Raw genomic sequence first — 26,392 nt, forward strand, 5'->3', positions numbered from 1 at the left:
AGCCGAAGGGGAGATTCCAGCCCACTAGCATTTCATTGGTGGAAATCTGACATCACAACTTCCCCCGGCAAAAAAATGATTGGCGCTGCCGATAGTTTAGCATGAGAGGATTGGCAGAAGGGGTTAAGCCTGTGCTTGCTCATTCAGTGGAGCTGATCAGTGGCTGCAGAGGAGGCACCCAGCGGAGCTCCATCACCCACTCTCCTGCCTTGGATTCTGCCACTGAGCTGCTTTAAGGATTTAAGAGGGGAGATTGTCCTACTTTCTGAGCTTCCAAATCTTTTTGTCTGGTGGACCCTGAATAGAACTTAGAGCATCCTCAAATGGCAACGAAAATTGACAAGGAAGCGTGCAGAGAAGCTTACAATCTGGTGAGAGATGATACCAATGAAACGAGCTGGTAAGTCTACCCTGCTCTATACTGCTGTCATACTCTTGCCTTAGAATCCCTATGCCCATAATGAGCCATTCATTCAGTAAATCCTATAGAGAGGTTAGAATTTCAGTGCAGAATTTCTATTCATTCAAAGATCATTTTATTCACTTGCATTGCATTAGAAGGTTAGATGATACCTGGAAATAATGCAAGCGAATACTCAATAAAGACATGCTTCACGTGACTCCTATAAATAGAGAGTGAATCCCATGACTGTATTAGTGGATTCCTAATTCTCTTCAAAACTGCAACTTCCAGCAGCCTCTACCAGCTGGCAGCTGCTGAGGATGCTGGGTGCTGTAGTTTAGGAGTGACACGTTACACCGTAGGGACCATTTTTAATTCAGGGAGTCCTTTCTGTGTCCCAAAACACTGGTTTAGAATTAATTAGGCACATTATTTTAATTCCTATTGCCTATTATATCCGCACATTTTACTTTGTTAAAGGGGTCATGGACATGAATAGATGTTTAGGCTTGTTCTGCTTTTATTTTATTTTACTGCATGTTTAATAAGCTTTACATTTCAATGTATCCATTTTTGTCCCTCAAGGGTAACTTTTATATATGATGGCCATACAATAGTCCCAGGAGAACAGGGTGAAACCTATGAAGAATTTGTTTCTACTTGCAAAGGTAGGACCTAATCCAGGTGATTAATACTGTAATCTGAAAGCAAACTAAACTAATGCAGAAATTGATTTGTGAGTGTTAGTGAGTATGCACGTAGGTGCACATATATTGGCTTCTTTCAGTAGTCCAGAAATCTAGAATTACACTATAGCCTAAGGCTATATACAAGGAATGTAAGTCTATCTGACTTGTTCTTCCCTGCCCTAGACAAACATATAACAAGAGAAATTGGGCTACCACAAAGCTTACCACTTCCTTCAGGGAGGGGTAGTTATCAGACATATCACCGTAACTGCGTGCTGTTTTGTGACGTGATAAGTGCCATAGCTATTCACTCGTTTCATTTTACTGTATAACCGTTTTCTGTTCTATGAATACTTATTTGGGAACTGCTGTTAAACTTACAACCTGGCTCCCCTGCACCTCGTTGACTGGCATCTTTTTAATACATTTGTCAACCTATGTATGAATAAGGTGTCCCCTATTGTTAATCTGAAAATTTTATATTATAATAAATATTATACAGGTATGGTATCCATTATCTGGAAACCTGTTATCCAGGAAGCTCCAAATTCCTGGAAATCTTTTATCCAAAAAAATGTTGTTTTTCTCTGTAGTAATAAAACAGTACCTTGTACTTGATTGATCCAAACAAGCCTATTAGGTTTATTTAATGTTTCAATTATTTTGTAGTAGATTTAAGGTATATCTAGTATAGGTAAATCTAAAAATTTGAAGATCCAAATTACGGAAAGATCTGTTATACGTAAAAACCCCAGATACCGAGAATTCTCGATAATAGACCTTTTCATGTATTCCCTGTTGTAAAATATGAGGGTAATAAAAATCATCTTGGCTTTTAATGACCTGTATAAAAACACTCAGCTTTTGGCCTTGTGCCTTCATATTGTCTTGGAACACCACGGTGACTTATAATATTGTTATATTTTACTATAGGGCATGTATTATTCACTGTGTAATATACATACAGATTTATTATTATCCAGGTGCAGATTTAGCTTTAAACTGCAGACAGACACCTATTTGGCACATGATTGGTCATTTGTGCCACCAGGTATCTTTTATTTCACATACCATAATATACACATTGGGAGTGGACCTATAGGTGAGCAAGTAAGCAATTTACATTTCCAGATTGCATAGTGTGTGTCAGAACAGTGCCTGCTCTATGGTTTGTCATAATCCCAGATAAAAGTACCATCAAAATTCATACCAGTGCCAAAATCTTAATATATGTAAAAAATATGACTTAGGCTGTGTTGTGTTGGTGTATGTTTAAATTGTATAATGACCGAGCAGGACACTTACTTATGTACTATTTAAAAAGAGTAACTATTAATATACCAAAGGATGGGGGAAGTAAGTGTGAGAGTCTGCATTTTATATCCACATCACGCCATTCTGTTTAACATAAAGAAGCCGCATCTGTTAACATGTCTGGCCTTTATGTCAAATAAAATCACTTAGTCTTACTCTGAGTCTTTTAATGTACATGGTGGCACATGAATAATTAATCTGGTCCTGAACTGAAAACCATGCTGTGGCCAGTATTCTAGATACAGAAACAGGCAGTAGGTCTTTAGTTTCTCTCTCCCATGGGTGTGTACCCAACATTGCCTGACATCAAGCCAAGCAGCAGATAATCCATTAGGAACTGTATGTTCATTATGTCACTAGGGATTTTAGGACATCTGTTCAAAATATATATATATATATATATATATATATATATATATATATATATATATATATATATATATATATATAACATCCCAAGCCCTCATAGTAAAATAACAGTGAAATAACTACTAAAGGCTGCCCATCACCATTTAATTTCTCCTCTGTTATTACAGATCCTCAGGCTGCTATACTTGTAATAAGCAGTACATGTGGGTGGCTGCTCTCTTGCAACCTATAACCTTCCTTTGTATTTAGCAGTGGTATCCTTAGAGCCTTATCTGCCTTCACTTCCAACTACCAACTACCTACTTCCCTGGAATTACTGTGGTTATTTGCAACAGTATTTTTGCATCATACAACTAAAATACCCCCTCTGGCTTTATCTTAAATTGTGTAACTCCACAACTATTGCCAGTGCTAAAATCTCTGTCATTTTTATAATTGTTTGAATTATACTGCAAATACTGTATTCCTTCAGTGTATATTAGTTTTTGAAGGGCAAGTCAACCCCAAAATAAAAATTTGCCAAATAAAGGCAATATAATTCCAAGCAACTATTCAAGATACATTTATTAAAAATTTTCACTGTTTTTAAAGTTATTTGGGAAAAAAAATCTGCTATTGAAAGCAGCTGCTTAACTCCTGGTTGTTACTTTTTAAACTTTTTAGTTCCCTCTGCAGACAAGTCAGTTAATCATCTTTTAAAGTTATTTGTAAAAATGTTTGGTATTGAACTCCTGGTTGTTAATTTTTAAGTTGCTTGGTTCCCCAGCAAAGACAGGTCTGTTAATCAGCTGCCTTGTTTTACATTATATCAACAGTCAGAGCCATCAGTGCAGAGAATAGAAATGGACAGACAAGCACTGCTTTCAATAGTAACACATATACAAATAATTTAAAGACCATAGAAAATGTGTAATGAGTATATATTGCAAAGTTGTTTAGAATTGTTTTCTTTTATTAGGCAAAAATATTCTTTGGGTTGTCATTCCCTTTAAGCATAATAAGTAAAAGCTGCAGTTTCATATCTGTTTATATATTTTTTTTAATAGCTGGTTTTCTGTCTATGGTGTATTTCAGAAGAAGGATTCTGTCTATGTTGGAGCATTTGGTGATGGTGCAGTAGTAACCTGTGGAGATTCATTTTGGTTGTCAACTAATTCACAACCTTCTTCTCATTTGTAACTTTCTACACTGTGATAGGGCTTAATGGGAAACTAAACCTTCTGCCTGCAATTGTGTCTTTTCAAAAACTATTAATTTTGTTGCCGTATCTTGGGTGTATCTTGTGGTTTTACCTGTGGTAAGGATTCCTGCTTAGTATTCATTTCCTTGCTGTCCAGTAAACGTTGCTCTTATCTTTTTTTTTTCCCTCTCGTACAAGGCAGTGCAGAGGTTAAACTAATGCAGGGAGCTGCAGGAAAGATCATTGCTAAAAAAATTATAATTCACCCACTATTGAATAATATAAGAATATTAGAAGTGAGTAACAATTTTGGTGACCACATAAAGCATGAGGCCACAGGCCAAGTGCTTGTATACAGGTGATGAGACTTATTGACTATTAATGTCCTCATATTTTAAGGATGAGTGTAGATTATATCTTGTAGCTCACTTGTTCCAGTGAGTCATATGACACCAGGGTATTATATAGTGAATAAAGTACCCCCTCTTGTAAAATATAAGGATATTATAAGTTACCGAGGAGTTTCATGACCTTCATGTGACTGAAATGACATCAGAACTCACCGTTTATAACTGATGACATCAGAACTCACCGTTTATAAGGATATAATTTACAAGATATTCATAGCTTTTGTGTATTATATAAAAATAAACTCTGTGAACCAAGTAAAGAATAATAGAATTCACTTTTATTGACTAAAATGACTAATTGTTGCAAAATACAGTTTGTCCAATTTTCTGAATCCCATACAGTTTAGTCACCTGTTAATAAAAAGGATTGCAGACACTGAGAGCTAACATTTGGTCATCCCCAACCCACAGCTCCTATTAAATTTACATACTGTACATATGCAGGCAGTCCCCGGGTTCCATACGAGATAGGGTCTGTAGGTGTGTTTTTGCTGCTACCAGCTGGTCGCGACAGAAGAGAGAAGAGGCACAGGGTGCGGATCTGAGCCGGTGGGGCTCACAAGAGACGGGGGACAACCGGGGTTTTCCCGGTGTTCCGCCGGCCCAGTCCGACCTTGCCAGAGGGGATTGGGGCAGATGGTTTATTAAAGCTAAATGCTAATAAAGGCCAAGCAAACCACAATACATAACTGTAATAGCCTTTGTATGTAAGTAGGATGTATGTAACTCGAGGACAAGCCCTGTATATCACAATTCAGCAATACTTATCACAAATGTCTTGCTTATTGTGCTTCAGTCTCCTTCTTTGGTGATTCCCTTGATAGGTGGCAGCTTCACAGTTTAAAAACCCCTTGCTTAATGGGATTGCTCAGTTTTTCCCCCGAGAGTATGCTTTTAATTAGGGTGAGGCAGTATAAATGGCTCAGCCCATACTTCCTATTTTTTTGCTCAGTCGCTGGTGTCTGGGACTGTTTAGAAGAAAAGTGTTGCTTTCCTTTGTTACTCATAAAAAAAAACTATGTGCACTAATATTGTGAACATATGGTATGAAAAATCAGGATTTGAGAATGTTAAACAATGAAGTTTAGGGGCATATTTATCAAGGGCCGAAGTTCGATGTTAAAAAAACTTCGAATTCAAAAAGACCAACCGAATAGAGGGCGAAGGTTTTTGGGGGTCGAAGTGGTCTGTATCCGGCCTATAGCGCCTTCGATCTACTTTGTTTCGAAGTTTTTTAACTTCGAACTTTGATCTCCCAAACTCCCCCAATTGCCTCCATACAGGTTCTACAGGTAAAACAACATTTCGGCAGCTTTTAGGTGGCGAATGATCGAAGTCTAAGTACTGGATAAATTTCTATATTCGAATTTCTACGTTTTTTTCAACTTCGTATCGAAGTTGGACTGTCAGATGGTCAAAGTACCTAAAAATTACTTCGAAATTCGAAGTTTTTTACTTCGAACCTTCACTTCGACCTTTGATAAATCTGTCCCTTAATGTACAATATAAATGCATTAACTATAAATTTTCGCAAGTGAATAGCAACAGTCAGAAATGTATTGGTAGCAGATTGGATTTCAAACCAAACCATGAATGCAAAGAGCAAGAATAGGAATGTTACTGTGTTTGAACCATCAGCTGTCTAGTATGATATGCTATCATTAATTGTTTGATGGACAGGAGCATGGATGGTAGCTATTCAGAAACAGTAAATACTGTCCATTAAACATCTCATTCTTTGAGGTGTGGCCAAGATGGCGGCGTGAGCAGACGTGTGGACAGGAGCTCGCAACAACCTAAAAATCCTGTAAGACACTGAGACTGTGGGGACCGTAAAAGCTACCCCTCTATAAAGCGGCAATAAGATGGGGAAACAAAATCCACGGGGTAAATCGGAGCAAGCCCAGAAAATGGATAAATATCTGCAAACCCCGCACCCCGAGCCAGACCGCGTGGAGGAGCAGGAAACAGGGGCCTACAATACATGACCCGCCGAGAGCAAGCCAGGTGGTGGCGGTATTGGAGCCCTCGAATGCTGAAATCCTAGCTGCAATAACCAGCTCGCACACAAGCACAACAGCGCAACTGGAATCCATTAAGGTGGATACCTCCCTCCTGCGACAAGACCTCCAGGCACTGCGGGAGCGCACCACGGAGGCTGAGGGCCGCATTTCGACTATCGAGGACACCATAGCCCCGTACTCCGACATCATCACTACCCTACAACAAAAGGTAGCTACACTGACTGCTCGTGCGGAAGACTCTGAAAACCGCAATCGCAGGAACAACTTGCGAATAGTGGGCCTGCCAGAGGGGAGCGAAGGAAGGGCTCCCGAGGCCTTTGTGGAAGCATGGCTGAAACAGACGTTAGGAGAGGAGGTATTCTCCGCCATTTTTATTATTGAAAGGGCCCACCGAGTGCCTACTCGTCCCCTGCCGCCAGGAGCCCCGCCGAGACCGCTAATTATGCGGTTCCTGAACTACAGGGACCGGGATGCGGTAATGACGGCAGCCAGAAAGAAGGGCCAACTAACACACAATGGCGCCAATATCTCAATTTACCCAGACTACTCTCAAGTAGTCCAGAAGCAGAGGGCCTCATACCAAGGGGTTAAGCGCAGGCTCCGAAATGCGGGGATCCTCTACTCAATGCTTTACCCAGCCAAACTTCGAGTGGTGCAAGGAGACCGTACCCATTTTTTTGTAACAGCGCTAGACGCCGACAAGTGGCTGGACACCTTACCACCATCACGGCAGAACAGTCCTCGACGCAATGGCGGAGAAGGAAACGGAGGGAATCCTGCCTAGAGCGCGGTACCAAAGGCCACAGCTGACATGGTGGTATGTACCTTTATGTAAGACACTAGCGAGGGCTTAAGAAACACTGTGTGGGACTATTGGGACAATGGACGCAATGCGGGGTGAGGGGGCTGGGGGATCCCGATTCCGGACCCCACGTAATACCACTGAGCGAAATGTATGCCGCGCACCAAGTTATTTTGCGGAATTTATCTCTAACCTTACCCTCCGTGAGACAATACATGGTGAGATATTTTGCATCCTGGTGTGCTGCGGCAAAGACATAGACAATCGTTACACATTGATGGATATTGACTGTGACTATGAAGCCGAACTTTGCCCCCCATACAGTGGAAGTTTGATAATCTGTTTTGGCCCCAAGGGTCGAGTCATATATAGCAGGTACCACTTGGTCTACTGAGACATCCTGAGTAACATATTGTCTATTGCATGTACTGTTTTTGAAGTTTGAGGGCTGGGATAAGGGGGCGGGGGGGGGAAGGGAGAAAAAAAAAAAAAAAAAAAATATCCTGGTTAACTAACCCACTACTCTATTAGAAGTTGCACAGGTTGAAGCGGAGCACGACCGACAATTGGTTATGCACCTCAGTAAGTTTAAGGTTCGGGGTGAAGGCTCACCCATGTTTGGGGGGTGGGCAGGGTGGGGCGGGCAACGTGCCAGGTGTACACATTTAACAAGGTTTGGCAAAGAGGTTGTGGCCATGGCAACGAAGGGGAATTTTTTTTATGTTATATGTTTTCTTTTTATGCAGTCAACGATATCAAAGGTTTATGCTATGTTAAGCTGTGGGACGCTACGATGGGCAGAGCTTCCACAAGCTCACTACTATGTTTGCTTACTACAATGGCTATAGTTAAAATTATTTCTTGGAACGTGAGAGGCCTAAATTCGAAGTTTAAGAGGGCATTAGTGCTTAACCATGTACACAGGTACAAACCAGACGTGGTGCTGCTGCAAGAAACCCACCTAACGGGACAAAAACTATTGGCACTTAAAAGACACTGGGTGGCGCATGCATATCATGCCCCCTTCTCCACCCATTCACGGGGGGTGACTATACTGATAAAAAAGGGACTTCCCTATGAGCTCCTCACCATACACACTGACTTCTATGGCAGATTCATAATAATACACTGCAAAATTCACAACACGCCAATCATCCTGGCAAATATTTATGTGCCCCCTCCTTTCTCGCTGGAATTACTAGACCAGATTTCACAGAAAATACTGGCCCTTCCCACGGAGCCTACATGCTATATAGGGGACTTCAATTGTACGGTAAACCCAATATTGGATAGAATGTCAGGGGTCGACGCAGCATCAACACATTTTAACGGCTGGTTAGATACACTGGCTCTTAGTGACTTGTGGAGAGGCAAGCACCCACTTGAACAACAATACTCATGCCACTCCATGACGCATAAAACATTGTCGAGAATTGACTTGGCGGTGGGCACGGCCGACTTTAACCACTTACTCCAACAAATCCAGTATCTGCCGCGGGCTCACTCAGACCATTCTCCACTGGAACTTAACCTACTAGTGGGGAAAAATTGTACTCAAGCCCTTTGGCGCCTTTCTCCGCTTTGGCTGGCACATGAAACGGTCGCGGAGAAATGCACTACTGAGTATACCCAATTCTGGACTGAAAACTATGCTACAGCGTCTACTAACATATTGTGGGACACTTCCAAAGCAGTATCTAGGGGAACACTCATAAGTGCTATAAAGGGTGCTAGGACGGTCAGTAGAGAGGAGCTACAAACAAAAGAGAGCGCATTCCAGAATGCACAGGACAACTATGTTAAAGAGAGAACTGAGGAAACTTATACAGAACTACTACAAGCCCAAAGAGATCTTGACTTGCAACTAGTAAACCTCACTAGGAAAAAACTGCTTTATCAGAATCAGAAAGTTTTTGAGACAGGCGATAAAAATGGGAAAACGCTGGCCTATCTGGCTAAAACTGCGGCAGCGGCAACAGTGATCCCAGCTATTACAGGGGAATCTGGGATTCTTGTTACAGACCCACACGATATAGCAAAGGTATTCACGGAGTACTTCACTGAGACATACAGTAACAAGGACACTAAAAGTGAGGCAGAGCTAAAAAACTATGTAGATCTAATTCCTCTTCCAACTTTGTCGACAGAACAGAGTAAATTTCTAGATAATCTCATCCTACCCCATGAAGTTGAGGAAACAATAAACAGCCTTCCCGCTAATAAAACCCCAGGGCCAGATGGACTGCCAAACAGGTGGTATAAACATCTGAGTAAACAGATGATAACTCCATTATCCACTGTCTTTAATGAATCACTAGAAACCCAATCTCTTCCGGAAACCTTCTATGAGGCAATGATTACACTAATCCATAAAAATGGTAAAGACCCTTCCCAATGTGAATCATACAGGCCAATTTCTTTAATAAATACTGACGCTAAGATACTGGCTAAACTGCTGGCCAACAGACTAATGAAAGTCATAACCGAGTTGATCCACAGTGACCAATCGGGCTTCATGCCTAACAAAACAACAGCCTTAAACTTGAGAAGGGTCTTTACTCATATACAACACTCCAAACTGACTCACACAGGGGGGATACTTGCAGCATTAGATATATCTAAGGCTTTCGATTCAGTAAGCTGGAATTTTCTCTGGGTAGTACTAAAGCGCTACGGCTTTGGCCCCAGATTTATTGCCTGGATTCAACTACTTTATAAAAAGCCGTCAGCTCGTATACGGGTTAATACCACGCTTTCCAGCAATTTCAAACTGGGTAGGGGAACCAGGCAAGGTTGCCCCTTATCCCCGTTACTTTTCGCACTAGCGATAGAGCCACTGGCGGTGGTCCTGCGACTAGATCCCGAAGTCCTAGGCCTCAAGATAAATAGGGTAGAGGACAAAATTGCGTTATACGCTGATGACATTATCCTATTCTTAAAAGATGCAGAAGGGTCACTTGACAAAGCCCTGAACATCCTAGAAAATTTTAGTGAACATAGTGGCCTCAAAGTGAATAGGCAGAAAAGCAATTTGTTCTCATTGCACCAAAACGTTGCAGGAGGTACGGCACACGGACTCCCATGGGCTTCTAGCTTTAAATATTTAGGCATAACTATTAGTAAAGACTTGACTAAATATGAAGAAACCAACTTAGATCCTATCCTGACTAAGTTTAAAAAAGAGGTGACATACTGGATCAGACTGCCTCTGACAGTGTGGGGTAGAATAAATTTGTTCAAAATGATCTACCTGCCCAAATTTCTGTACCCACTTCAAAATGCTCCAGTAGTAATACCGAAAAAGTTTTTCAAAAAACTGAATGGTGAAATGAGGTCACTGGTGTGGGCTAATAAAACCCCTAGGATAGGCTGGACAACACTAATGGCCCCACACCAAAGTGGAGGGCTGGCGTTACCCAACATGTATCTTTATTATTTAGCAGGGCAATTAACCTTTGTACATAATTGGTTTAATCCCGACCCAGACAACCCCCTAACGGCACTTCATGGAAATATAATGGGCTCCCTTGAGGCATTAAGGAACGCACCATACAGACATAAGACAGATATGCCTCCTCTGCCAGAAGCGATTAGCTCTCCTATGGCAGCATGGGCTACGGTGCAAAAACTAAAAGCAAATGTAACGCCAGTTTATTCTCCACATACGCCTCTCTGGAAGAATTCGAATTTTCCACATTTAAGGGCGCTCCCAGACATGCACTACTGGCCGTTATTGGACATTAAAGATCTCTCTGATCTTGTCGTGGAAGGTTACTTCCCCCAATTTGATATACTCAGAGAGAGAATAGGAAACCCTAATTTACAGTTCTACAGATACTTGCAACTGCGCCATGCCTTCAAGGCACAATTTGGTTCACTCAAACTAGAATTAGGAATGTCCCGATGGGAGGAACGGTTATGGTCCCCAAACACAGAGAAACTATTATCCCAACTTTATAAAGTCTTAATAGAGGTAAAACCGTTCCCCTTCGATAGGGCCAAAACCAAGTGGGAGGTCATGATCCCAACTATGACTGATGACCAATGGGAAGAGGCGGTGGATCATATCTATGATTTCCTCATAGCTACAAGGGACCGTTTTGTTCAATTTAAGTTCTGTCATCAAATTTACATCACCCCGATTAGGCTCAAATATATGGGGAAACTTCCTAATGCAGAATGCCCTAGATGCCGCGAGGTTGATGCCGGGTTCGCTCACATGGTGTGGGATTGTCAATATATTGGGAGGTATTGGTCTGAAGTCTTAAATTACCTGGAAGAACAACTAGGTCTGCCCAGGGTTAAGCCTCGGGAGGTATGTTTGCTAGGCATAGTTGACGAGTTGGTCCTACGTTCTCACCAGAGAAACCTAATGAGAACACTACTTTTTTATGCTAAAAAATTAATTGCAATAAAATGGATGAACCCTAAAGGTCCGACACTACCTGAATGGCTAGCCCTGGTGAATAAGACAATCCCGGTTATAAAACTGACATATCTTGCCCGAGGCGCTACCCAAAAGTTTGAGAAAATTTGGACACCATGGCTTGATGCCAACCCAACAATAGGCCTCCCGGAGGTATCGATTCCAAGGTTACCCAGCCAATAAAGTCACAGTTTTAACAGACAGGTAATGCAGTACAGCTATGGTAGCGGGTGGTTGTTTATGCATGATAACATCCTAGAATGAAGTCAAAGGACTGCAATGTCTATGTTTTCTTTTTGTATTATGATTTATTGTTTTTCTCTGTCCATGTCTAAATGTATATAAAGTTTCTAATAAATAAAATCTTTAAAAAAAAAAAAACATCTCATTCTTTAGGTTACTATTTCCAGTATCTACACGATCCATTAATAGCTCAGTAGATATCCCTGGGGTCCTGAGTTGAATTATAAAAAGGGCTGAGCCACCAGGGCAAAGAATAGAAAGGGACAGAAAAACACTGCTTTTAATAGCAATACATACAAATAACCAAAAACCATAGAAAACGTGTAATGAATGTATAATGCAATGTTGCTTTGAATTATATTTTCTTTTATTAGGCCAAAAAATTGGGTTGACATTCCATTTAATGGATGGTTATGGAACATACATGTCATTCTGTACTAAGAAGGATTGCAGTTAGCATTGAGAGAGCTCACTTTTTCCTTTTGTTGTATAATTTCCTGCATGTATTTCATGTATTTCTCTATCATCAGAGCAGAGTAACATGCGGCCTATGAGTGAGCAGGCTCTTTTGTTGTCTTTGTAGTTCCTCTTTCTCTATCCTGTGGGACCATGTAAATAAGTGGTTATCTTAGGGCAGGTACACATGAAAATTGCTGGTTTGTTTGCGCTGCTGGGCATTTGAGCTTGCATTCAGTGTATTTAAACTTCATGCCCTATACAGTTTAACAAGGCTTGATAAAGGGTCCTGCGAGGCCGGAAACGTTGCCACTTAGTTGTCTGCTCAAAAACTATGAGCCAATAAATTCACTTATTTAAAAAATCATTCACTCTACAGTGTGCTGCAGTTTATTGGACTGCTACATTGAATTTTGGATTTAACACTGTTCGAGCACCTGGTCCTAAGGGAACCATCACGCAAGGTTAGAGCACTCCATTATTGTGTGGAATCAGCGTGGGTTAATGAGCCTGATGTCTTCCTGCTACTGGTTCAGTTACCCGCATTCACAATGTGGCTATCTGTATCTCTAGTGTAACATATTTAGAAAGTGGCTGCTGAATGAGTGTTTAATCTCACCACTTCCCAAACAGACCTAACATATTTATCTGTATATGCACTTGAAGAGTGCCTAATGCTTAAAAACCTAGAGGAAGTGTGGCACACTGGTGCCTTCTATGAGTCTATAGAGAACAAATATGCAAGCTGTACCATGCAGTTTTCATTAAAATTGGTTCCAACTAGGTGGGTAATAAAAATACCACTGTATGGTCCAGTCACACATATTAAGGGACTCCAGTTTCCCTTTTTTCTTTCTAGTGTTTAAGTCAATAAGCTCAAACGGAACAGTGTGGAGGATCTAGGAGAACAGGGCAACTTGTTTTAAGATAATAAGCTTTGTATGAAGACAACCTTGCTTTCCCTACACGGCAGCCTTTGATAGGCATTTGAATAAATAATGGCTCATTATACAGATGCATCTATTTGGTACAGTAATTTATTTTACCACCCACTCTTTCTGAAAAGCATATTATAGCTATTTTCAACCATTAATATTTGTTTGGACAAAACTTTACATTAAAATGCCTTACAAAATCCCTTCAGTCACTTTTATTTCTCCTGCATCACAGCAAATGCCAGAGTGGCTGCTCTAGCCAGGTATGTGTGAGGCAAAATGTGTCCTCCCCTACTAAATACTGACTGTGGAATGATAAACAGGGCTGGAACTAATGGCATGCAGACAACACTTCTGCCTTGGGCGCTTCATAAATGCACTTTTATGGGTCAATCTTTTATTTCCCCAGGCTCTGTTTCAAATTGTACTATGGCTTTATCACAGTTCAATTACTGAAACAATTGTTTTTATGCTATAGAAACAATCCCTTTTAAATTCTAGATAAAACATTGTTCAGTGACAGAGCAAGGTGGAGACAGATGCCTGGATCCTGGTTCAAAACAGCTTTGTTAATAGCCCTTTAAAGGAACAGTCACACCAAAAAATTGTTTTAAAGGTATGCCATTATAACGCACTGTTAAAACTGGTGTATTGCTAGAGTTGCAATATGTACTTTTAGTGGATGGAGTTTACTTTTACTTAGTAACCTAATCATAAAGCTGTGCAAAATGATGTATGCCATAAAAAGTTGTGTATTTTTCCTTACACATAATTTTTCCCATGGTCTCTGTAATCTGAAAGCCATTAAGAATAACTAGTTGCAATATTCATTACTTATTGAAAGGAGCTTGCAAGAAGCTATGTAAAAAAAAAACATCAGATAAAACGATGACAGCTTTATAAATAGACCACTTCTCCAATCGTCCTGTCAATTGTAAGCTTTAATGAGCAGGGCCCGTTTTACATACTTTTTGATGTGTACAACCTACTATAAGGGCTCTTACTGACGAGCGTTTTTACCTGCGCTCCCCTGCGTTCCGTTTTTCTGCGTTTAGCCGCAGGGGAGCGCAGGAATAGACGCATTACATTTTTTCCAATGGGGCTCTACTCACACAGGCGCGTGTAGGCGCCGAACGCAGGAAAAATGCAGCATGTTGCATCTCAACCTGCGTTCGGCGCCTACACGCGCCTGTGTGAGTACAGCCCCATTGGAAAAAATTTAATGCGTCTATTTCTGCGCTCCCCTGTGGCTGAACGCAGAAAATCGGAACGCAGGGGAGCGCAGGTAAAAACGCTCGTCAGTAAGAGCCCTTAGAGTACAGAGCTGCAAAAGATGTTGATGCTTTATAAACACTTCAGCATAACATCTGACAATAGATTATTCTATTGTCTTTTGAGAGTTATTCATTCAAGTTTTTTTTTCGTGCTTATGATTACGTACTAATGACTACTGTATGCTTGTATTTTTTTTTTTTAATGTATTTTAATTATACAGTGTCCCTATTGGAATAATTATCACACTTGACTTTACTAAGCATTCATTTTTTCAATACAAAGCAGCGTATTATTGAAATTGGGGAGTATAATGTTCCTTTAAAGCCCAGTGGTAGGAACCACATGTAGAATGTACCTGCCCAGCATTAAAGTGTCCCTGCAAATGATTTTTATGGCACCTGCTTGAGCCAAAATAAAAGCATGCCCCATCTGTAAAATACTGTACAACACAATACTCTGCTGCTGCTAGTAAATTGTTCTCATAAACAAATCTGAAAGGAGCAGTGTATAATTAGTGATTGCTTGTCAAGCCTCTTCTTATCCCAGTTCTTATGACTGCAATTATTTCACCCCCCTGAGAACGATGACATGTGCCGAATGCTGTTTTTCTTTTATATTTCTGTAGTGCATGTAGCAGTAATAACAGAAGTTCTACTGTTTTGCTTTTCTGCTTCTGAAGATACTGCACCTGTTCAGTTTTGCACACGAATACCAGCAAAACACTCTCCCACTTTTTCTTCATATAGAAAAAGCACTGCTCTAAAAACCGTTTTTTGTTACCTTTACTTAAAGCCATATAAGCACAAACTGTATTATTATTGGTCCTCGAGTGGAACCCTTTTTCCTAAATTTGGTGTATGTAGAGGCAGGCCTGGACTGGGAGTCAAAACAGCCCCTGACCAGCCCACTATATCGTAACTTTCTATGGAAACATACAGCAGCCCATCTGCCATTTGCCAGAACCCACAGATTGCCAGTCCGGGCCTGTGTAGAGGTATTAACCAACCTGGAGCTGCATGGGTACAATTTTGCATTGCCATAGGCCAGTCTGATCACTGCAAGGTGCCCATTTACATCTGTGCAGGTACAATATCTATCTAGTGTGTGGGCCTGTAGGCCATTTAGTAGAACCCATGTGTGGTCATCTTAAAGGTGCTGTTCATTTATAAATTATCTTTTGGTATGATGTAGAAAGTGATATTCTGAGACAACTTGTAATTGGGTTTCATTTTTTTATTATTTGTGGTTTTTGTGCTTTTTATTCAGCAGTTTTCAATTTAAGCAATCTGGTTGCTAGGGTCCAAATTGCCATAGCAACCATGCACTGATTTAAATAAGAGACTGGAATATGAATAGGAGAGGCCCTGAATAGAAAGATGAGTAGTAAAAAGTAGCAATATCAATATGTTGTGAGAGCATTTGTTTGTAGATGGGGTCAGTAACCCTCATTTGAAAGCCAAAAAGAGTCAGATGAAGAAGGCGAATCATTCGAAAATTATAAAAAAAAAAGGAAAAAAAATTAAGGCCATTTGAAAAGTTGATTAGAACTGGCCATTCCGTAACATACTAAAAGTTAACTCAAAGGGGTCGTTCACCTTCCAATCACTTTTTTCATTCCAGTTGTTTTCAGATTGTTCCCCAGAAAGACTTTTTTCAATTACTTTCCATTATTTATTTTTTAATGTTTTTCCAAAATCTAAAGTTGAATGTTCGTGTCTCTGGTGTTTCGGTCTGGCTGCAGGCGCAGACTCTAAACTGTTACAATTTTGCAACTTTAAGTTGATACATTTCTCAGCAGAATCTCTGGAGTATTAGCAACTATTGTATCAATTCTAACAGCTGCCTGTAATGAAACCCAGAGATTCTGCTCAGCACCGATAAAGATAAGAAATGTATCAACTAAATGTATCAAATTATAACAGTTTACAGGGTCGGCGACCCCCCTTCCCAGATCTGCTTTAGAAGGTGAAAAATTATACTTTACACTTAAATATTAGAAAAACTGTGACACATAGAAAATAGAAAGTAATCGGAAAAAGTCGTTATTTCTGGTGATCTGAAAACAACTAGTTGTTTGAAGGTGAACCACCCCGTTAAGTATGCACCAATATTTTGAGTCCACTGGAACAAGAAGAAGAGCTGCATAAACATGTCCACATAATAAATAAACATATACATGTAGTAAAGTAGAGACACACCATTTTTTTAAAGATCCCACAAACCCTAACCCTGACCTGCTTCCAAATATCATATAATACAGAAAGCTGGCTATGTTAATTTGCTGTTCAATACATTTTATTACAATTAGTAGCATATTAGCCAGGCAGCAAAGCCCCCCTACTCTGAGAAGCTGCAGTGTGTCTGGCCTGGCCAGCTCTTGTTTGCATACTTCACTGTGACCTGAGCCAGCATGCTAGGCAGTTTGAGATGCTTAACCCCACTTCTAATCATGTTCAAGCTGAAACTTGCATTGATGAATCCATCACCTTTTGAACCCGTGAATACCAGAAACATGAGCAATTTGCTGTTCATTACAATATTCTGCTCTCATTGCTGCAGGCTGGAGAATGCACTGTCATTCCAAACTGTGAGAACAGAAAAGGCACAATTTTGCTCAAAATTGCTGTTAGGGTATGTGCATAATGTAAATGGAAAATATAATGGGAAATGGGAGTATCATTTTTCTACCATTTGTAACACATAGTGGGAGGTGTTATTTATAAACAGGGCTCAGGTCTGAAAATTATTTTAGAGGAGGTTCATAATAGAATAAATGTTAGTATGATGTAGATGTTGATCTTTAAAGTGTTCTGTCATTTCCTAGTTTTCATTCTAATCTTGCTGTCTCTAAAATTATAAGTTTCTTTAGCAGTGCAGATATGTCCCATGGAATATGTCCTGCCCCAAAGTAGCTCCAGGGACTACCTCGCCTCAGGCGGCAGTTCCCCACAAGTTACTGGGGCGGTAAAAAGCCATTCCTGATAACTTTAAGACAACCTCCGGCTATGTAAAGGCAAATGGGAGGGGCAGCATTTAGGGTTAGTCCACACGAGGAGATTCGGGGAGATTTTGTTGCCTGGCGACTAATCGCCTTGTCTTCTGAGCGACTATCTCCCCGAACTGCCTCAGCGTGTTTTCCCATAGGCTACAATGAAAAGTCACCTACGCTAATGCACACGAGGCGATGCGTTTTCTATAGTCCGAAGTTGCCTCACTAGTCGCCAGGCGACAAAATCTCCTGAATCTCCTCGTGTGGCCTTACCCTAAAGCTAGGATCGCCCCCCCTCCCGAGTAGCCCGTCTTTATTTGCTGCTGCACAAAGCAGAGCTATGTTTTTTTTAACTCGAATAAATACGAATACACTTAGGGGCCGATTCACTAACTTCGAGTGAAGGATTCGAAGTAAAAAAACGTTGAATTTCGAAGTTTTTTTTGGGCTACTTCGACCATCGAATGGGCTACTTCGACCTTCGACTACGACTTTGAATCGAAGTATTCGTAGTAAAAATCGTTCGACTATTCAACCATTCGATAGTCGAAGTACTGTCTCTTTAAAAAAAACTTCGACCCCCTAATTCGCCATCTAAAAGCTACCGAAGTCAATGTTAGCCTATGGGGAAGGTCCCCATAGGCTTTCCTAACTTTTTTGATCGAAGGATATTCCTTCGATCGTTGGATTAAAATCCTTCGAATCGTTCGATTCGAAGGATTTTATCGTTCAATCGAAGGAATATCCTTCGACCCTTAGTGAATCGGCAATTGTTTAAAAAAAAAGGAAATATCTAAAATTTGAACGAATATTACGAACTAAACTCGAATCGAGTTTTTTTTCTCTGAAAAAAACTTGACTTTCAGAAAGGCAATTAACATCTTCAAATTGGTCACTGGACCTCTCCCATTGACTGATACATGAACTTGGCTGGTTTAAGGTCGAATTTGAATTGTTCCCAGGGTATAGGTTTGATAAATCTTGAAATTCGAATTTGAATTAAAATTCGAATGGATAATTCACAATTCAAATTTTTTGACCATAAAAAGAAAAATTTCGAATTTGAATTTCCAGTAAATCTGTCCCATAATGAAATGTACAGTACATGCATAAAGTTGAGGGCAATGAGTCGCATAAGATAAGCAGCAGATGTGCCAAGATGGTAACAGAGGAACACAACTGGTAAAGAGAGGCGAGCATGTGGAGTCACCAGGGTGGCACCCTACAAAATGGAAGTCTCTTATCTTACAGCTATGTTATTCATGGCTCTCTACCTTGACAAACAACTTAATATCTTCTCATTGGTGTTACTAGGTCTTTCATTGCAGTTAGTGCCCTGTGGCATTAAGCACAATAACTCAGACTTTATCCTGGCAACAGCTGTAAGTTCGATGCTCTGACCGGCATTGAAAACTGGATTGTGTGAACTCATGCCAGGAAAGCAAGTTAGTACTCAAGTTTTGCATTGCTGAATCACTGTTCTTCCAGGGCTCCAGGCCACATAAAGAACCAATATCAAGCCTTTAGGCAGCCATTCCGATTTTCTTAAAGTACACATCCTATCACAAATGTGGCTCAAGTTCAGTTCATCTTTAGGGTGAGGCACCATAATCTGGAGTGAAATGCAGAGCAGGCAGTGACCTAGATGCAGAATAGGCCAATTTACCAATGTTTTTATAGTTTTTAGGAGATTTTCAATGGGCTATTTTCAAGTTAACCACAATAAACATTTCTGCAGATTGTCTGAAGCAGGGAAACTCAGACACCATTTTGTGCTCCTTGGCGCGGCTTACACCACAAGAATTTTTGACACAGCCTGCTTCAAGTGCTGATGCGCGTGTCCTTGTGCCTCATCAGTCCTATATGTTGCCATTCATTTATTGTGGCCCTAAACTGAATTTGCTGTGGGGCCCCATAACATCCAGTTATGTTACTGTCTTTTAACTTGTTTTAAGGGGTGTAAGAATATTGCCATTATAAAGATACAGTATATACATGTTAATCCTAATATGGGGCAGAGAAGCTGTTTTATCATTTAATATTGACTTGTGAGATCTCTCAGAGCTGTTCCACTGACCTTCAATCATTCCTTGCTATAGTTCCGTTTTCTAAACAGAAAGCTTTGCTCTGATTTCTTTTCATAAAAATGCATTAAAATAACCATGTTTGTAACTGAAAGATTTACTGCAGAATGCCTTTTGCTGAAGTCATGGTTTTTTTTTTTTTTTTTTCAAGCTAAGCTTCCGTGAAACTCTTATTTCCCAACACAACAGCTAAAATTCTGTCTGGCGAGTCCTGTTTACTCGGCAGATTTGCCATAGCACTGTGTTACCAGACAAACTGTTAATATATTTTGCTGATGAAACAAGAAAAATAAACTCTTGCCGAAATATAAAACTATGTCAGTGGATGATGAAGGTTTTTGGTTCCTGGATACATAGCTTACTACTGGGTCATCTGTTTAAACAGGAACAAAATTAAATGTCAAATGACTTGGGGATATGCTGGGTCACTTGTTATGTAGGCAATTCAGACTGGAAGAATTGTTTGAGGAAGGAAAGCAAGAACTGATCTGTATGTGAGGGCAAAAGAATCGAATAAATACTCTATGTGGATACACACATTTGTAGTATTTCCTCTCGCACTTCCTGCAAGAAACAATGATAAAGGAAACTGGGTGTCCTTTGCTGAATTTCCATCTGTTTTGTTATAACACGCTGGATCTTGGCTTCTGCAAAACCGTGATAAAACTCCTATGTTAATACATATAGTTTATACAAGCATTTGTAATGTAACATACAGTATAAGCAGTGGCCAGATAGGCAGTTACTTTATCAGTGCTTGTGTCAAGTCCTGTGAACACATATCATAGGTCCCAAAGAACACCTAGGGACTCGCGTCTACTATGAACCAGAAATATACTTTTCATTTGTGCCCTTGTTTCTTGTTTTATTTGTTCCTGGGATATAATAATAGTTTTAATAATCCTGAACATTTAATTTTCTCCATATCAGCACTATCAACATAATATAGGATCACATCCAGGAGGGAATTTACTGTGCCACATACAGTAGCTTATGTCCAGGGTTCCACTCTGCAAACTGCAACAATAGCATTGTTTATGTAACTTGCCTCATTGGAGGCAAGCAGTATGGAATTCACCCACTGAGATAAATAAATGCACCTCTTACTAACTGTCTTTTTAAGGTATAAAGATGAAACTAGGGATGCACCAATTTAGTTCAGGATTCTGCAGAATCCAAGTTATTTTTATCAGGATTTAGCCAAACTGAATCCGCACTCTATATAACTGGAAAAACATCCATTTGCATGCGAATCAGGTATTTCTGCTCATACACTGGCTTTTTTCGGTTTTGCTATTCGGCTGAATTGGTGCCCCTGGATTCGGGGTTTTGCCCGGACTCTGAAAAGCAGGGTTCGGTGCATCCCTAGATAAAACCATATTAAGTAGAGAACATATCTTTCCATTGCTTGTCCACAATGTTTGTATTCATATGTTTAACCATATTAAGTCAGACAAAACGAGTAATGTTAGTACAAGTCAAGCAGCCAGTGATGCTATAGAATAGACGATACAGTCAATCAGAGAGAGAGAGAGCGAGAGAGAGAGTATGATTGTGTGCATTTGTTTCTTTGTGTCTCTTGTGTGAAGTGCCGTTCATAGACCCATCATTTTAAAGCGGTTTCAAGATTAGAGAGCATGCTCTTGTAATAAGCTTAGTGTAACCCTTGAAGTAATCACAATTGTTGCTTCTGGTTCACGTTTAAAGAGATTTCACAAGAGGCTTCCTGGATTTTCTGCAAGGTCACCAACTTCTTGGCCTTCCAAGGGCCCAAGCCACATGTTGCAGTGTTCTTAATGCAGTTTAAAGGTCACAAATCCATCTGTTGAAAAAAGAGGCCCGGATATAACCTGAATCAACACATTGTTTAGCAGGTCACCAGTTAGGCAGATGCAGCACTATCATAAAATTAGGATGTCATTTATTAACTCTTACAGGTATATTTCATTTAGTTCAATAAGAGTATTATTAATAGACATTTATTTAGTACTGACATAATCGGCAGTGTTTTAAAGATATTATATATTGTTCACATTAATCCCTGCCCCAGTGGATATTATACCCCCTGTATGGGAGATGGCCGTTTCCATAATTCTGAGCTTTCTGGATAACTGGTTTCCAGATAACAGATCCCATACCTGTACAGCAACGATATCCACATACAAACGCCTTGCAATTAATGCCTGGATAGAGTCGAACCCAAAACCCCAGTACTGCAAGGCAGCAATGCTATGAATATTCCAGTTCTGTTGCTTTTATTCTACCCAGCTTAGTTGTCTAAGCCTTTTTCCTTTTACAGTTCCGCTGCACTGCAATATCGTTTTTTCCTCTACAAACTGACCATATATGGTTCTGTGTTTTTGTGTTTCCATTTCTCAGTTGAGCTGCAATTCACACACACCATTGTACTCTCAAAAAAGTGTTGTTTAAACAGGAAGATCAGTGTTTCATGGTGTGTTTAGCACCCCTATACTTCCGCAATGTTGTGGCTACAAACTACTATTAACAATAAACCAGCAAAAATAATAGTCTGAGTTGCCTTGACTGTAACTGAGCTTAAGAATTTCAGTACAACTCCATAGACATGAATAACAAAATAAGAGGAAGCATCGGATACAGGAACAGACTTTGCATCCCTGCAGCTGGAAAGCTGTTGTTGACTGTTGTTTAGGTACAGATACCAACAATGGAATAATAATAAGAAGAAGAATATGGTAGGCACAAAATTAATGGTGTTAGGATGGATCTGAAATGATACGTTATCGGCAGTGACAACCCTAGGTGTATGGAGGTAACCACAGCTAAGTGGCCAGTGATGGCAGGGAGAACTATTGAATATGAATTAAAATTGTTGAATGATGTTAATTGGTTGTTTTCTAGCTGCCATTTGTACTGTCCTGTGACCGAAAAGCAAGCATCGACTGTACATATAGGGCCAACTTTCTATAGAATGGACTGTTGTGTATCAGGCTGTAGCTTTGGGTGCTTACAGAATATTCTTCTTCCAGTCTTTGCAAAAATATATATGAGAGCATCACTTCTTTTTGCTCATGATACCCAGGGGTCCTGCTTCTCTGCTATCTATTTATAAAAAAATACAAGGAACGTAAAGCAAGAGCATTGTGTGTGAATCTTGAGCCTTTTCTTTTGTTCTTTTCAGATGATATCAGGCTGTATGCTTACATCCGATTCATAACTGGGGATGCCATGAGCAAGAGAACCAAGTTTGTCCTAATCACCTGGATCGGTGAACATGTTGGTGGCCTCCAGAGAGCCAAAACTGGTACAGACAAGACCCTGGTGAAAGATGTAGTGCAGGTAATGTACTAAAATTATTCTTCAGACTGATGCATCAGTCCTAAGGCTAATGCCAGGCGTAGCCGGATGAACGCAGGGCAGGTATCAACCCCTATGCTGGCATCAGCCTTTCCCTGTACCTGGATCCTTTGGTGTGTATCCACTCCTCAATAAAGAAAATTGCAGTCAAAGTTTACTGCCTTGGATTTGACCTGCACAACATTTTTTTCACATATTAACCTGGATCCTACATCGGGTCAGGTGCAAGCACATGGAACAAATTACTGCCCGGAAACGTGCAAGTATGCATTTTGGTTCCAAAATCCAGTGGACACACAGTGGACCCGGATGCAAGCACAGGGAAAGGCTGATGCCTCTATAGGGGCTGATTCTCGGCAGTCACATATGGCATTAACACTCAGGTGAACTGCTTTATAGCAGTTTTGGCAATAAAATCTACATAGCAGGGGTGCTCTCCTTTTATCTGAATTATAATGTACTGATATGAGTTATGTTTGTATAACTCAAGAGATTATTGATTGTTCACTGTACAAAAGGTGGTGGTAATAAACTTTGGACTTCCTTGGTGAAGTCAAGCGTAAAGCTGATTTAAAGATGCCGAGCAGGAAACACTTATTATGTTCTGCTGTTTGCAAAAAAATCAAAAACAAATTGCTATACGAGTTATAGAGCTCCTTTTAGCTGTCTGTCCTGTCCATAAGTGTGTCCTACTCTTACTCCGGCAGTGATAAAGCTGCAGTGCTATTGTTTCTGGGAAGCACAATCTGTAATTATAAGGCAGTTTTGAGTATTAACCAAAACATCTGGCAGTTGACTTCTCCTTTTTTTCTGAGCAAACTTTAAACATTAACAACTTGGCTAATGGGTCAGGATTTGGCAGGTTGTTGATTCGCAGAGAGAGTGTTTGCACCCAGCCATGAATAACAGCGCGATGCCCCTTCCCACTCGTGGCTATAACAGTGTCTGTGTGCAACCGCCAACTTTGCTCCCAGTCATCCATGTGACGACCATATGGTGTGTTACAATCTGGCAGATTCAGGGATAGATCAATGCGGGTGGGAAGCGAGACCGTGGCACATAATTAAAGCTTTATGGCATATCATGTAGTCAATGATAGTCAGTGTTCCGATGCGAACAATAACTCGTTGTGCTGTTTGTCCTGAGGAATGTATTGTTGTGACTCTCTTATGATGTCAGATGTGTAGATGGAGGAATGTTGGAGAACGGGGGACAGAACCCATTGCGCTGTTTCAGAATGGAGGAGGAGAATGCAAGTTATTTTATACATGTGTCTTGCACAATTGTAACTGTCTTGTTTGCTTCTTATCTTAGAACTTTGCCAAAGAGTTAGTGATCACAGAGTATAAAGAGCTGGAGGAAGAATACATTAGGAACGAGTTGAAGAAAGCAGGCGGAGCCAATTACGATGCCCAAGCTGAGTAGAGCCATGCCTCCGTGGTGCCACCTGCCAGTTTCCAGTCCTGAAGCCAACAACGTGAAAACTGCAGAATACTCGAGGAAGAAAAACCAAGCAAATAATAACTGGTTATTTCTTTTGCAAATGCCCCTAACCTTGCTATCCAGCCTACCCGGGCAAACTGGATGCACTTTGCCATTCCACATCACATTATCTCCATATTCATCTCTGATAGTGAAACACTGACTTGCACCAAACAGATTTCTGCATGGCCATGCTCCCACTGGCTACTGACATATAATTAGAAGTTACTGTGGCCCTTAGCAAAAATCTTTTTGGGGACACTATATCCCCAGAACGATTAAGACCTATAGCACATTGATTGAATTTTTTAAATTGAAATTTCACATGTTTTAGGGTTTCCCTTGCCCCCCCCCCTACACTTCTGGATCCTCCAGCAGTTGCAGGATATGAGCTCCTTATAGTTATGCCTATATTATTTACGCACATACTGTACATTTACTGGCATCTGTCATGTAATTTATTAATTCCCAGGAATGTTAAACGTGAAACCTAGTGTCGCATTCTTTGTACTTGGCCAGATAAAGCTTTTAAATTAAAAAAAGCATATCTTTAGACAAAGAAAAACATTTGGAAACTCCTAGTTCTATAATGAAAAAGTCCAACCTATCACCTTTAAATAACTCCCAGTATCACCTGGGAGCCTTTATTTATCTGAGAATGCTGAGAGTTGTAGTTTATCAGCAGGTGGAAGGACAGTGTATGGATTTGTGTGCTTTTTAAAAAAATCCTATGGTATTATTTCCTCTAGTAAGCATGGATATAAACACTGTACAAGGGACATAAATAGAGGCAATCAGAGAAGGCTCTAGATTTTTTTTTTTACATTTACACATTAAAACCAATACCAAGCTCTACACCCAAGTGCAGTGGGAACTGCCTTTCATTCTATGTTTTATTTACCTTTTTTTTTTTATAGATAGAAACATCAACGTTCAGAAATGACTTGAAAATAGTTTTACAGTGTATTGCTTATCGTATGTGTAGCATGTTTTTTAGGGACAGTTGTGCTGAAATACAGAGTTTCATATGAAACAGTCATTTGTAATGTTTACATTTGTGTACATAAAAAAACAGAGGCGGAATATGAGATATATTTTGTTTTTCCTGGAGAAGAATCTTTTGGGGGGCTCCTGCATTCTGGCCCTATACATATTGCGCCCTGCAGACCCTTTAAAGTTTCTTTAATATGGAAGAGTACTGGAAAACACAATAACACACAGGAGATTTAATTTGTTTTGGTTGCACGTATCTTTTATTGATAAACATCTGTAAACATTCCTGCTGTTTCATATGTGACCAACATGTAGTTAAGCCTCACTGTGCCTTTAAACGTTTTTTTTTTGCTTCACGACCGTCATCTCTCTATAGAAATAGTCAGTGGATTGGGCAGTGCTGAAAGTGCCTTCAGTCTGTTGCATGTGAGTTTGGCTTCTCTGCTTTGAAACCAGCACAAAATAAAGCTGCCAAGTATATAGTGATTACCTCTGGCAGCAGTGTAACATTCTGGGTTTCTGCTTAAACATGCAAAGTAAGGAAAGCACCCGCTGCTTTAATGTGCTTTTATTTCTGTGGGAACAGTGGTGCTGCTGTGCAGTAACCTGAAGGCCTATAAATCTGGCTGTGTCTACAGGAGCTGGGCCACTTGTATTGCAACAGAACAAGGAAATCCAATTAACTGGAATGAGAAGTGTGGGACAGCATCAATGCTAAGAATAAACCACTTGAACAATAAAAAAAAAAATAAAGAGGTTTTTTTTCAGAAGTGTCTTTTATTTATTTTATAGATCTAATTCTACATATTGCCTGGAGCAAACAAGCCAGGTCCAAAAGGTCTTGAGGATGGGACTATAGGGATAATTTATTATAATGTATCTATGTTCATTTCAGTATAAATAATCATACTTTCCACCAACAATACAAAATATTTCTAGATTTCCATCATTGCAACATAGTATTTACTAGAGGAACCTTGGA

The 26,392-nt window shown here is 40.1% G+C and overlaps 1 protein-coding gene across 1 annotated transcript; it reads left to right on the plus strand.

Annotated features, from left to right (window-relative positions):
• Positions 1–175: 175 nt before the first annotated feature.
• On the plus strand, positions 176–26,177 carry cotl1.L (coactosin-like F-actin binding protein 1 L homeolog). Its single transcript, NM_001087325.1, is given in 4 exon segments — positions 176–400; positions 989–1,071; positions 22,760–22,917; positions 24,250–26,177. Coding segments are annotated over 4 exon segments (429 nt in total). The 5' UTR covers positions 176–323; the 3' UTR covers positions 24,361–26,177.
• Positions 26,178–26,392: the final 215 nt, after the last annotated feature.

The sequence above is a fragment of the Xenopus laevis genome, chromosome 4L (assembly GCF_017654675.1).
Source record: "Xenopus laevis strain J_2021 chromosome 4L, Xenopus_laevis_v10.1, whole genome shotgun sequence".
In the NCBI taxonomy this organism is placed as follows: domain Eukaryota; kingdom Metazoa; phylum Chordata; class Amphibia; order Anura; family Pipidae; genus Xenopus; species Xenopus laevis.